At 44.0% G+C, this 12,993-nt stretch overlaps 1 protein-coding gene across 3 annotated transcripts in view; it reads left to right on the top strand.

The window, feature by feature from the left end:
• The window catches only part of apba2b (amyloid beta (A4) precursor protein-binding, family A, member 2b), a 73,719-nt gene extending 61,062 nt beyond the window's left edge, over window positions 1–12,657 (top strand). For all 3 annotated transcript variants that reach the window (XM_063474968.1, XM_063474982.1, XM_063474976.1), the window contains 6 exons: window positions 5,463–5,648; window positions 6,741–6,920; window positions 9,210–9,422; window positions 9,561–9,680; window positions 10,151–10,291; window positions 12,339–12,657. In XM_063474968.1, coding sequence (XP_063331038.1) covers window positions 5,463–5,648; window positions 6,741–6,920; window positions 9,210–9,422; window positions 9,561–9,680; window positions 10,151–10,291; window positions 12,339–12,410 — 912 coding nt within the window. In that variant the 3' untranslated portion in view covers window positions 12,411–12,657. The remainder of the gene's footprint in view (window positions 1–5,462; window positions 5,649–6,740; window positions 6,921–9,209; window positions 9,423–9,560; window positions 9,681–10,150; window positions 10,292–12,338) is intronic.
• Window positions 12,658–12,993: the final 336 nt, after the last annotated feature.

The raw sequence follows: 12,993 nt of genomic DNA, 5'->3' as shown, positions 1-12,993 counted from the left end.
CCCATGGCGACGCCCTGAGACAAGAAACCTGGCCTCTTCCATTCGCGGAGAGCGAGTGAACAGTCTGCGGAGACTCTCACGCGACGGTGGCCGTCTCGGTGAGGGTCCAGTCCCCGCGAGCCCACCCAGCGCTGAAAGCCTCTCATGTGCAGGCGTCCCAGTGTTATCGCCACTAGAGAGGAAGCCATCAGACCAAGCAGCCTCTGGCACTGTTTGAGGGTCACTGTGTTGCCCCTGCGAAACAGTGCTAGGGAAGACCGTATGACTGCCGTTCTCTCCGGGGACAGAAAAGCCCTCACCCGGAGGGAGTCTAGGCTGAGCCCTATGAAAGTAATGCATTGAGTTGGCGTCAATGTGCTCTTCTCCACGTTTATCTGGAAACCCAAACTCTCCAAATGGTGTATGAGAGCGTTTGTGTGACAAGTCGCCCCCTGGTGGGTTGGGGCTGCCACCAGCCAGTCGTCGATGTATGTGGCCACCCGAATGCCCTTTTTCCTGAGCGGGGCCACTGCTGCCTCGGTGCACTTCACAAACACCCTCGGGCTCAGTGAAAGACCAAAAGGCAGGACTACAAACTCGTATGCTATCCCCTGGAAAGCAAATCTCAGATACTTCCGGTGTGGGGGATATATGGGGATGTGGAAATAAGCATCCCGCAGGTCGATTGATGTGAACCAGTCGCCCGCTCGTACAAACCGTAGCAGCGAGGCGTGCGTCAACATCCTGAACTTGTATGTCCTTAAATGCCGGTTCAGGGCACGGAGATCCAGGATGGCTCTCATCCCCCTCCCCCCTTTCTTTGGCACGAGGAAATACCTTGAATAAAATCCGCTGTGCATTTCCTCGGGAGGGACAACTCTTATAGCTCCTTTTTCTCTCAAGGTGGAAATTTCCTCCAGGAGAAAACTGGCAGACTCGCCCAGAGCACGAGAGTAAACGATTTCTTTGAAATGTGGCGGAGCGACATTGAATTGCAGTCTGTAGCCCCTCTCCAATGTCCTCAGCACCCATGCCGACTGAGTGCAGGTGGCCCAGCTCTCCATGTGGAGAGACAGAGGGCTCACTGGCCACTCCACCGAAGATGGCGTTTTGGCGCCCTCTTGTGGTCGCTGCGCTAAACACACGCCATTTCGGTGTCCCGCCACCCCTGTCACAGGCGAGCGAGGTGACGGGCTCATCTGCATCATCACAGCCGGGAAAACGCGAGTCTCCACGGGCTGCGTTATGGCAGACGTTGCTCCGTTTCTTTGCATGTCTGATTTTTTCATGTGTTTTGCAACACTCGACAGCGCCCTCGGCAAACTGCCTGGATGCGCGTGTCGGGGCTTTTTTAATACAGAATGCACGAAAGAAGTGCTTGCGAAACAACACTGTGAACTCTGGCTCTCTTTCCCTCTGGCGGGTCCGGTGACAGGAACGCCGGCCCGGGTCAGGCACTCTGTGTGGGACATGTCCCGTTGAACTGGCTCTGGAACGGAGCTGGGAGGCGGCAGGGCGGCCCATGAAGGGGGGAAACTGGGTTCGCTCCCGCCTGGAGGAGAGGCTGTCAGGCCGGCCGCTTCTTCCTCCTCACGATCGCGGCAGCGGGGGGAGGAGGTGGGACCGCTTGAGGTCTGGCCTGGGGAGACTGTTTCCGGGCCCATGGATTCTTAGGGGCCCCGGCAGCCTGGGGGGCTGCCTGCGTCTTAGGCACTTTGGGAATCCTGAAAGCGGGGACCGGGCGAGACGTTGCCTGCGCGAATGACTGGCGCGGTGCCGCTGGAGTGACGTGCTGGGTCCTCCTCGGCAGGCAGAGTTTCAGAGCCTCATCATCTCTCTTTTTCTCCTCACATCTCTTCTGCATGGATGTAACAGCCGCACCGAAGAGACCTTGAGGGACGACAGGGGTGTCGAGGAGGTCCTCTTTCTCCTTAGTCGTCAGGTTGGTGAGCCCGAGCCAGCGTGCTCGCTCCTGAAGAACCATGAGGCCCATGGCTCTCCCAGTAGCCTGTATGGCTACCTTGTGGAGGCGGAGGACGTGGTCAGTTATAACGCAGATTTCTTCCCACACTGTGGTATCTGGTTTAGTCGTCATGTCCTCTTCCAGCTCAGCTTGATAAGCCATTAGCATAGAGGAGGCGTTGTGGGCTCTCACTGACAGAGCCGCTGCCTTGTAGCACTTATCTGTAAGGCTAGACTGGAAGCGGTCTGCTTTGGAGGGGAGAGATGGAGCCGATGAGGACAGAGACGTCTTCGGGTGAAGATGGCTCGCTACCAACGGCTCCACTTGTGGCATCTGGCGGAGGCCGATAGACTCCATCCCCTCACAATCCAGCAGGGAGCTCCCCACGATGGGGTGTTTCTCGCTGTAAGGTTTTGCTTTCCACGTCATCGCTATCTCATCGAGTAGCTCCGGGAAAACAGGCAACAGATGCTTCCCCGTCTTTTTCGCCTTAGGCAATTTCTTACCGTCAAAACGAGATTTCACAACCTCCGTTTGTACGGCGGGCCACGGGATGTTGAGCCTGGCAGCTGCGCGCTTGCACATGTCCTGCATGTCGAGATCCAGGGGAGACGGCGGTGTCGGTTTTTCAACCTCGCCGGTAGCCGAGGGCTTTGCAGCCCAGCCGCTGCTAGCCAAGGAGGTGGAATCTTCCTCCTCGTCGTCAGACAGCAGGAGCTCCGAGTCAGCCGACTCATCTCCGTCCTCGTTGGCATCTCCTCCCCAGATGACTCCAGCATCAGGGAAAAGCTCACGATCTCCGTGTGCCTCCAGCGACGGGAAAGCGGTCGCGATGGGCTGGGGGTCTGCCTCTGCCCAGCTCGGCCCTGGCGTTGCGGCCAAATCATCGGGCATCTCAGTATCTCCTTGCGCCGCAGCAGCTTCACACAGCAAAGGGTCGCCGCCCGACAGGTTAGCCTGGCGAGCTAGCCTGCGGCGGAGTAGCTTGCGTGGGAAAGCCGCGCAGTGGATACAGTCTTGTGCGGGTGTCAAGGCGGCCTGAGCGTGGGATAAACCCAGGCACGCCGCACACACGGGGTGTGTATCCCAGGCAGAAATTTTCTTGCCGCAGGGACAGAGTTTTGCAACTTCGTTGGCAGCCGTAGCCATGGTTAGCTAGAGGGTTGCGCACGTTAGCGAGACTGACACCGAGTGCGGAGAATATTGCTATTCTTCGCTAACGTGGGGTGAAAAGTGTTGCTACTTTTCTACAGGTATTGCTACCCAATGTGTAAAAAGACCGCTAGCGTTGAGGGGTATTGCTACCTGATGGTAAAGCTAGGGGTATCTTTATTAGCAAAGTGTTGCTACTTCGCTTTCGGAAAATATTGCTACTTCCCTGGGTGAGAGTATTGCTACTTGGCACCAGCACTAGTAACAGAGCAGTATTGCTACTGCTTGTATGCTAGTGGACAACTGAAAAGCTGGGAACAAAGCGCCCGGCGACCGAGTTGTTCACTCGAATCTGTGGACAGTTTAGCTTTAGCACCCAATCGCACAGTTGTCTACAGGCTTCTGTGAGAAGCGAGAAGAGGTTTTTGAATGACATCTGACGCTATGTCGGGCTATTATATAGGGAGGCACTAGCCCCTCCTGACATGGGCGTCACCTAGCCAGCCTGTAAAGGCTGGCGTAATGGTATTTGAGCTTCTGATGAGGTCACGCAGGAGGCGTTCCCCATAGTGAGACACGAAACGAATGCTATGAAAGAGAACTGAAATTAAATTTAGCATCTTACCATAAAACGTCAGTGAACAAATGCATGCTCCTCTCAACAAATCCACAGGTTCATGTCTAGAGTCCAGCTTTTCCTCATACATTATAACCCAAGACAATTATTAGGCTGTCTTAACAAACAATCTTTTTTTAATTAACACGAATGCTCTTAGTTTTTCGTGCACCTGTTCATTGCTCTTGGATGAAAATCTACTCAGTGTTTGCTGGGATGTCATTGAGCTATAATCAGATTATACAGCAGGCTTGAATTCAATCAAAAGTAGGCATGTTTGTTCTCTGTCAGCGATACTTTCATCTCACTTCTCACCCCGAAATGAATGATGCAGTTTTGATAATGAGAGGAAACAAATATGCTGCTCAGTGGTTCTTTAATTTTCAAATATTAATAATCAAAGGAAACCAGCTGCTGTCAGAAACAGGATAATTAGTAGTAACTGTTACTGCTTTTCAAATGCATTAGTAGGAAAAAGCTCATTTCCGTAAAGCTTTTTGTCAGTTAAAATGTGTAAATACGGAGACGTTTTCCGCTTTTTGTGGGGTTTCTGCATGGATTCGTTGTACATGGGTTGTGTATTTTCTCTTTAGGTATGTTGTTTAGTGCAACTAGTTTTAAAAACAGTAGTTGGGGAGGATTAATTTCATATTGCGTGGGCATTGTGTCGAGACTGGATGGACTCTAGCTCCTCTGCAAGTCAGAATTTGACAAGTGGTTAATAAAATAGATTGCTTGATGAATAGACGGCATTGTGTCAATATGGCAGTGAAAACAGTATTATCGACAATTAAACATTGACACTGTGAGTGTGACATAGCAAGTCTGTGATTGACCCCAAGGGGGGATTTTTTTTCCTACACAGGCAGGCTGTGTAAGTACCAAAATAATATTTACCAATACTCACTAATATCAGGTAATTCAGATAATTCCAGGTTTTGATCAGCACCATGGACAGCAGCCACAGACTAGTCTACCACAAGCCCAAAATAGATTTGACTTTGCTAAAGTATTATGAAGACAACTGTAATGTATATAAGCATGGAACAATAATAGTGGTAACAATGCTTTACGCTCAGCAAGTCTTTGACAATACCACTTAAATCCAAAGTCCTAGCAGTATACTCACTGTGCCCTCTTCTCTGCTTTCTCGTTTCAGCGCAAACTTTTTTTTTGCTGTGCTGACAAACTGCTCTGTAAGATAAAAAAATTAATTGTTGCGTAGTTGATCCACAGATTATAAGTGGATCACTTATAATCTGTCCAATGTTAGTTAAAGGCAGCAATGTCATTAGCAAAAGGCGAAACAAACCAGAGACACCTAACTTCTTGCAACTAGAGGAGCCCCCTGCTGACCTTTGGAAAAAATGCACCTTCACTTTTCAGACCCAGAGGCAACATTCCTCCTTTTTCAAACAGTCTTTTCAGATATTAATATTAAAAAGGAAAAGCCCACAAATTCAGAATCATTTCTGCTTTCATACTGCTACTGCATGCAGTCGTAACAACCATAGCAAAGGATAGATAGATAGGTAGATAACTCTCAATACGACAACAAAACAAGAGTGGCATTCATGCTGAGCAGGTAGTGTTAAACCAACAGCAGCAAGAAAGTGACAAAAAAGAAAGAAAAAGATTGCTGTCATACATGTATCATTACAGCCTTGCCTATGTTAGCTTATAAACTCAGAAACAGAACAATAGAATGCAGAGCATAATTAAAACATGTGATTTTGGTTGACATCCCAACAGGAAACGATGATGGACAACGCGCTCCGCACTATATCCTACATTGCCGACATTGGGAACATTGTCGTCCTGATGGCAAGACGCCGGATGCCACGCACAGCCTCACAGGACTGCATAGAAACTACACCCGGAGCGCCCGAGGCAAAGAAGCAGTACAAAATGATATGCCACGTCTTTGAGTCTGAGGATGTAAGCAGCTCTTAAAGAGTTTTCCGAATGACAAACCCACTGTGCCTCTATGTGTTTATGGGAGAATCGTCTCAAGAGAGTGGGTACACAGATGACAGATGTTATTTTTTTGTCATTATGTAAGAGTTCTCATTTGGCAGATCCTTTAACATCTAAAGATAGTGAAGATGACACTTGCGATTGCCTTTCAAGTGCTATGTGAGTGTCAGAAAATATTTCAGCTTCCCACTTCTCGCTGCTTTTTAACTTCCACAGTTTGACTCCGAGACACAGTTTTCTTGCGTTTTTTCCCCTGAATTGAGTGTTGTTAAATTATCTCAAATGCTGTCGCTAATATAAAGAAGTTCTAGAAATGTTTTTTGGGGCACCCTGCAGTAATCACTTAGGGCAGCCCAGTGATGTGAAATGATGTAAATTGGCTGGGCACTTTTGATTTTGATTTGCTTTCCTCGTTGAAGCAGATTCAGCAGGAGCTGGCAACATGAACAATGTTGCGCAGAGGAGCCAGCGACTCAGTTTCTGTGCCAGTCAGTATAAAGGCTGGGCTCCAATCTGCAGCCTCCTCATCTAATTTTGCTGCCAGGCTTTAAAGGCCGCCCAGAGTTATAATGGAACCATTCAGCCGCTCATCCATCAGCTTATAAACAGTTTGTGTTATTGTGGTTCCACTGGCTGTATGTGGTGATTCCTGTCTTTTCTTCTTCTTCTTCTTTTTTATTGTTGTACATAACTAGTTCATGGTGGGACTTGGGGCCATTACTGTCTGCAAAGAGGGATTTATATGCAAGTATAGATTTCAATTAAACTCAGGAAGTATGGTTATATCATTCAAATGTATACAAGGTTTATTATTGCTGTCTGTTGGCTTCATTAACCTTGATTTCACCTGAATGAGAGAGCAGGAAACAGGAAAGTGCGTCCTTTTTCTAGCGTTTCTTAGTGGCGAAATATAGCTTATGACAGAGAAACTCAGTAGAAACTTAAAAACCTTTATATTTATTCCACTACTGGTTGATGCCCTTAGCTCCCTGTGTTGTTATTTATATGCTCCTGGGTTTGCTTTTGTTTACAGCCTGACATTTCTGTCTGCAGGCCCAGCTTATTGCTCAGTCCATCGGCCAGGCTTTCAGCGTAGCTTACCAGGAGTTCCTGAGAGCCAATGGCATTAACCCCGAGGATCTGAGTCAGAAGGAGTACAGTGACATCATCAACACCCAGGAAATGTACAATGATGACCTCATCCACTTCTCCAACTCTGAAAACTGCAAAGAGGTGGGTATACCTCAGAAGGAAGAACTGGGAATAAACAGTGAAAGACTTTGCATGTGGGACAAATCACACTGGCGCTGCAGGGCTATTAGAGAAATGTACTACTATAGTTGCTGTTAGCTAATTAGATTAAGAGGCAGATGGTACAGTAAAATCTACTCCAACAGTGTCAGATCTAGCTTATTTTCTCTGTAGCATTTTTGCTTTAGCTAATGCCGTGCCCTGAAAACATTGCTGGAGGCTTTTGGTGAATTACAAACTGTGAAACGTTTACTGGTTTATGAGCACAGAGGCTGCAGGGGCACCATCACACAGCTGCTGTATTAGGGGCACATGAGTAATTTACAGTAATGAGGAACCTGGGCTTTCTTGAAGTACTAAAGTTTTCCCACCTTACTAACTGTTCCAAGAATAAAGTCATGTCTTGAGGCTTGGTGTGTAGATGAGTAGTATCAGCTGGTCTGAAACAGGAAAACGTATCCAGCATTATGACAGTACTGGAGGATGAGCAAAAGCTGAATCTGAAAAGGTCTGTAAAGTCAAACATGGATGTGATAAATCAATACAGATAAATTATTGGTAGTTCTTTGTTGTTTAAATACATATTCAACCAAAGTGAATTTGGTTGTAAAATGTCGTTCCTCCTAGCAACCTTTCCAACAAGCCAAACTTTTTTTTTTTGTACTTGCAAAGCAGGTGTTTTTCATACATTGCTTTTTGAGACAACCAGTGCAATCTAAACAGTGCTGATTGTTTGCTAAAGACAATTCTGTTCTTTGCAATACATCAAAAAGTTCAAGAATACACCAGCCAGTCACATTTATATCCATATCTGTCTTGGCCTTTGACCCTTTGGATCTAAAATGTACCACTTTATGATGTTATCCTATTATAAGTTTGTTTTGGAAGAATTAGTGTAAGATTTATTGAGTTCAACATTTAGCACTGTTCAGTTCACTGTTGAGTCCAAGTGAGCAAATCTGCCAGATTTAAAGAAATTCTCTGCAGTTGGCTCAGATGCATTAAAAAAAGACAGAAAAAGATCAGGGGGATTGTGTTACTGGAGGCATGTAATCCATTATGTACTCCAAATGCAATGATAGGACTTCTTTTGGCATTTTTTATTATTGTTATTAAGGCTCAGAGGAAATAGGAAGACCACACAGTAATGGAGTTTTAAAAAAAACAAACACACAATGCCCTTAATTAAATTAGGCTCCAAAGAAGTGTCTGTAATGTGGTGAGTGTGTGTGGAGGTATCTGAAAGAAAGAAAGAAAGAAAGAAAGAAAGAAAGAAAGACAGAAAGAAAGAAAGAAACTTAACCTCCTAGGACCTGGTGTCCACATATGTGGACATCACATTTTGGGTTGTCTAGACCAAAATAGTAAATTTTTGCTCTACAAGAGCCTGATATCCACTTACAAGGACATTATACTGCCGTTGTTCTATTGAAATTTAAAGTGAATGTCCTCATATGTGGATCTCATTTTTCTCAGAAACAAAAATCAGGTAAAAAAAAAAATAAATCTGGTAATTCTTTGTTTTTACATTTATCAGGCCCCAATCATCCCAAATAGCAAAGAGAATTAAAAATGCATGCCATGAAAGAGTTCGGGTCTTAGGAGTTTAAATGACAGGCGAACAAAACCCAAACCAGCCATGACCCCTGCCTGCTGGAGAGAAGCAAGAGACATGTTTAGCACTAAACACTTTTAGACAACAAGTGCTAAGCGGGGCCAGACACTTACCTCCTTTAACCTCCTAAGACCCGAGCTCTTTCATGGCATGCATTTTTAATTTTTCTTTGCTATTTGGGTTGATGGGGACCTAAAGAATGTAAAAACAAAGAATTACCAGATTTTTTTTTTTAATCTCCACTGTTAGCAATTTTGCTTTAATGAGTATCTCATGCAAAATAAAACATGCAGATAAAATATGCAGATAGAAAAGTAAAATGTCATGTGAACTAATCCAGACATTAAGCTAAGAAACCTTGGACCAGTAGTCCTCACTGATTTTCAAGATTAGCTATAGCAGTCTAATCTGACCAGAGATTTTAATCTATTTCTGTATAAACAGTAATCCGTAATCCATGTTAAGAGACTGTACAGTCTCACTGTTGTAAGTATAAAATAAAGTATACATTAATATATATGAAGGATATTAAAAACCCCACCATTGTGGCTCATGTGTTTTCAAATGCAGTTGGACAGTTTCTGTTCATCATTAAAGTTTTGGGGTTTTTTAAATGACAAACAGACTCCATCCCCTGCTTACTTCTCTCTCCACAGCTGCAGCTGGAGAAGAGTAAAGGGGAGATCCTGGGTGTGGTGATTGTGGAGTCCGGCTGGGGCTCCATCCTTCCCACAGTTATTTTAGCCAACATGATGAACGGCGGCCCAGCAGCTCGCTCTGGCAAGCTCAGCATCGGAGACCAAATCATGTCCATCAACAACACCAGCCTAGTGGGGCTGCCGCTCGCCACCTGTCAGGGAATCATTAAGGTACTGAGACACTGAAGAAGTGGATGGAAGAGGCAGCTGAAGTCATGAAATACACCCTAACTTGTTATTTTCAAAATTCAACTACATAATTTCTGTGAAAAAACCTCTTATGTTTGTGTTTTCTTCTCTGTGTTAAAGGGCTTAAAGAACCAGGTCCAGGTGAAAATGAACATTGTCAGCTGCCCTCCTGTTACTACAGTCCTCATTAAGAGACCAGATCTAAAGTATCAGCTGGGCTTCAGTGTTCAGAATGGCATTGTATGTATAATTTAATAGAGCTGTAAGTGGGTGGCTCTGATATTATTAGTTATTAGTTATTATTAGTTAATTAGTTAAATGATCAGGTTAATACTTTATTTGATACCTTTCCTGTTGGCACCATGCAGCATGTTTATGTTTCACTTCTTTTTATTAGGTAAAATTGACCTGCACATTTTTTTCACTGTATTGTATAGATTGAAGATGATCTGTGTCTATATGACATTGTGATCAATTGCCATTTAAACTCAGTCTCTATTCATCCACGTATAATCTTTGCACCATTAGTGCACCATTAGTTTATCATTGTGGGTAAAAGACGCACCGTGTGTCGACAGTGTGTCTTTTCTCCTGTCTCCCTCCCCTCACCACCCAAGTGGTTGCGGGAGATGGCTGCTTTTCCATCAGAACGAAATACCTTTATAATAAGCTAATTTTCTTCTTCGTTGTTGTTGTTTGTTTTTCCTCAGATATGCAGTCTGATGCGAGGAGGCATTGCTGAGCGAGGTGGGGTCCGGGTAGGTCACAGGATCATAGAGATCAATGGTCAGAGTGTGGTGGCCACAGCACACGAGAAGATTGTCCAGGCTCTCTCGAACTCTGTTGGCGAGGTGAAACTGATGCACACAAACATTTCACAAAAACCATCTACAAAGAAAGCCATAATTTTCAGACACAAACATTTGCAAATCCAGTGCAAATACTGTGATGGTTTCAGTACAACTACCGTTTTTTACTTTTGGCTGAATATAAATGATGGATTTCGTTATTGTGGCTTCACACACTCGTTGTCTGAAACCAGACATCACCAGCTAGGAGTGGATCAGACTGACAATCACTTACAGGGTACTGCTGTATCTAGTTTATTATAGATGGGAGCATAATTTACCAAATAAAAATCACATGAAATAAAGTTGTTAAGACTATAAACTCATCAGGATTAAATTCAGTACAGTTTAAAATGTTTAAAAGGTTGTTTTCTCATAGGGATGAGTCACCTGTTATTGGCCATCAAAGGAAATAACTGCTGATGGTGCAAAGTAGGTGAATCCTGAATGAAATGCTTCCCCTCTTTGAGACCAAGTATTGAAGCAGCTAACAATAAGAACAAATTTTTGCTGATTGACATATGACAGAGGGGTTACATAGGCACCCAGAGCCTGGAATGGTTGCTAGCCACTGACTATCAGCTACAAATTTATGTGTGATGAGTGTCTTCCTGTGTGAACGCTCCTTTATACACTGGTTTCACCATCCTGCATCTATCTATGCTGTCATGGTCACTAAATTGAATCATCTGTAAAAATAATGCACAGCAATGATTGTTGGTACATAATCGCAACAATTACTGCTCTAAAGCAGGCATGTCAACTCAAATTACATAATGGGCCACATGCTTGATCTTAACTGGGTCACACTAGTGAAATTCCCCTTTCTGTCAGTGAAAAGTAGTTTAATTACACATTTAATCCTTGAGATATCTTAATATAGCAAAGTCAAGTGTGAATTCAACATTAGGTCTTCAGTTTTTCTGCATGATATAGAAATCCTGCTGTAGAATGAAAGAAATCTGTCAGCATGACTCTTTGAGCTTAAATTATATGGAAAAAGAAATTGTTGAATTAGAGAAAAGGTTCTGGTGGCTCATTGACTGTCCAGAAATTTGCTTTTTTTACTATGTACTTGTAGTGAAAAACTACAAACTTTTCTGTCATTTAATTATTTATCTGTTGACTAATTGGTTGGTGAAGCCATCGGGGACGTCTTTGTCAGAAGGAAAAGTTCTTAAAATATAGGTAAAAGTCATGCACATTTCCAGCGCCATCCACTGGGTCAGATTGGAATTGTTGCCAGGCTGCCAGGTTTGGCACATCTGCTGTGAAGAAAATAACTTTTACGTGTGTCTTTAACCCTTTAGAGCTCTACATCATCACTGTGATTTTTCTGACCAGAGTAAACAAACTGTGAGCGATAAATTGCACAAAAATGCCGTATATAGCAAAAATGATACAAATGAAAATGAATATATGCTCATTTATAGTTAATTTATCTTTCAGAATTTGTCAGAAGGTTCAATAAACTGTCCAGTTTCAAAACTTTACAATTTGCTGACAATTATTTCATGGTTCAGGCTTTACAGGGTTAATTTTGACAGATGACATACTTTTAACAGAAAGCCTGCAGTATAAGCAAACAGTGCAGTTGGTGTAATTCTTACATTGCTAGGAAAAATGGTAAACATGGAGTAACCTTGGATGAGTGAAGTGTAAGAGCAGAACTAGATCACTGTCAGAGCCAAATAAGTCACACTGCTTAAAAAAAATACCCAACTGAAATACACGGTAGATGGAAGTGTCGGTTCACTTATTCACTACTTAGTGTTCAGGCACTTCGATGTGGGAGACCATAAATTGTGTTAGTACAGTACAGTAAAATATTCTGCTCAGATCATTACTTTTATACAGTTGAGAACCCTTTAAATTGTCTTTTTCTTTTTTTAACTGTGTCCTTATTGCCTGGTGAAATTTTTCAGTGAGTGTCCATCGATTTCATTTGAATTTTATGTTGTATTTACAAGAAGAAAAAACCCCTCTTATTCTTCAGTTTTCAGCTGGTGGTCCATTTCACAGAACCCCTGGTGTTTTCTCTCTCCGTCAGATTCACATGAAGACCATGCCGGCAGCCATGTTCAGGCTTCTAACGGGACAGGAGACCCCCATGTACATATAAAGAACAGCCAAGAACCGCCCCCCGCCGGGACAGGCAGTGAGCTGCGGTCGGTTATCATACAAACAAACCTGACTAGTGACGGGATGGAGGATTACTCCTCCCTGTCCTTTCAGTTCTCTCTTCTTTTTCTTTTCTTCATCTTTGGGCTGATGACTCCAACTCCTCATCATCTCTCTAGTCTGTGCTTAACATGCAACAGCCATTATATTGATACTGGATGCCTAATCCACTCGACCAGCTGAAGAGACAGAGTGTATGTGTTTGTGTGTGGATGTGCGTGGATACTGTTTGCTATTTATTTGTCCTGTCTGTGTGGACTTACCGAACGAATACGTCACAGTTTATTTTTTTATATTCATGTAATGCAATATGATACTTCTACTCTACTTTCTTGTATATTTCCATTTTCATTTCTGTTAATTTATTCTCATGTAAATACATATTTTGCTAATATTGTGAGTGCAGGCAGAGGGGGGGGGGGGGGGGGGCAGCGCTGTATTGTAAATATTTACTGAATCTTGCCATCGAACTGAGGCCATGATGATGGCAAAGACACAACTTAATGCCGGATATCATCAAAAGG

The sequence above is a fragment of the Pelmatolapia mariae genome, linkage group LG1, assembly GCF_036321145.2.
Source record: "Pelmatolapia mariae isolate MD_Pm_ZW linkage group LG1, Pm_UMD_F_2, whole genome shotgun sequence".
NCBI classification, from domain to species: Eukaryota; Metazoa; Chordata; class Actinopteri; order Cichliformes; family Cichlidae; genus Pelmatolapia; species Pelmatolapia mariae.
The sequence above is the reverse complement of the archived record's forward strand: the minus strand, read 5'-3'. Positions and strand labels throughout refer to the sequence as shown.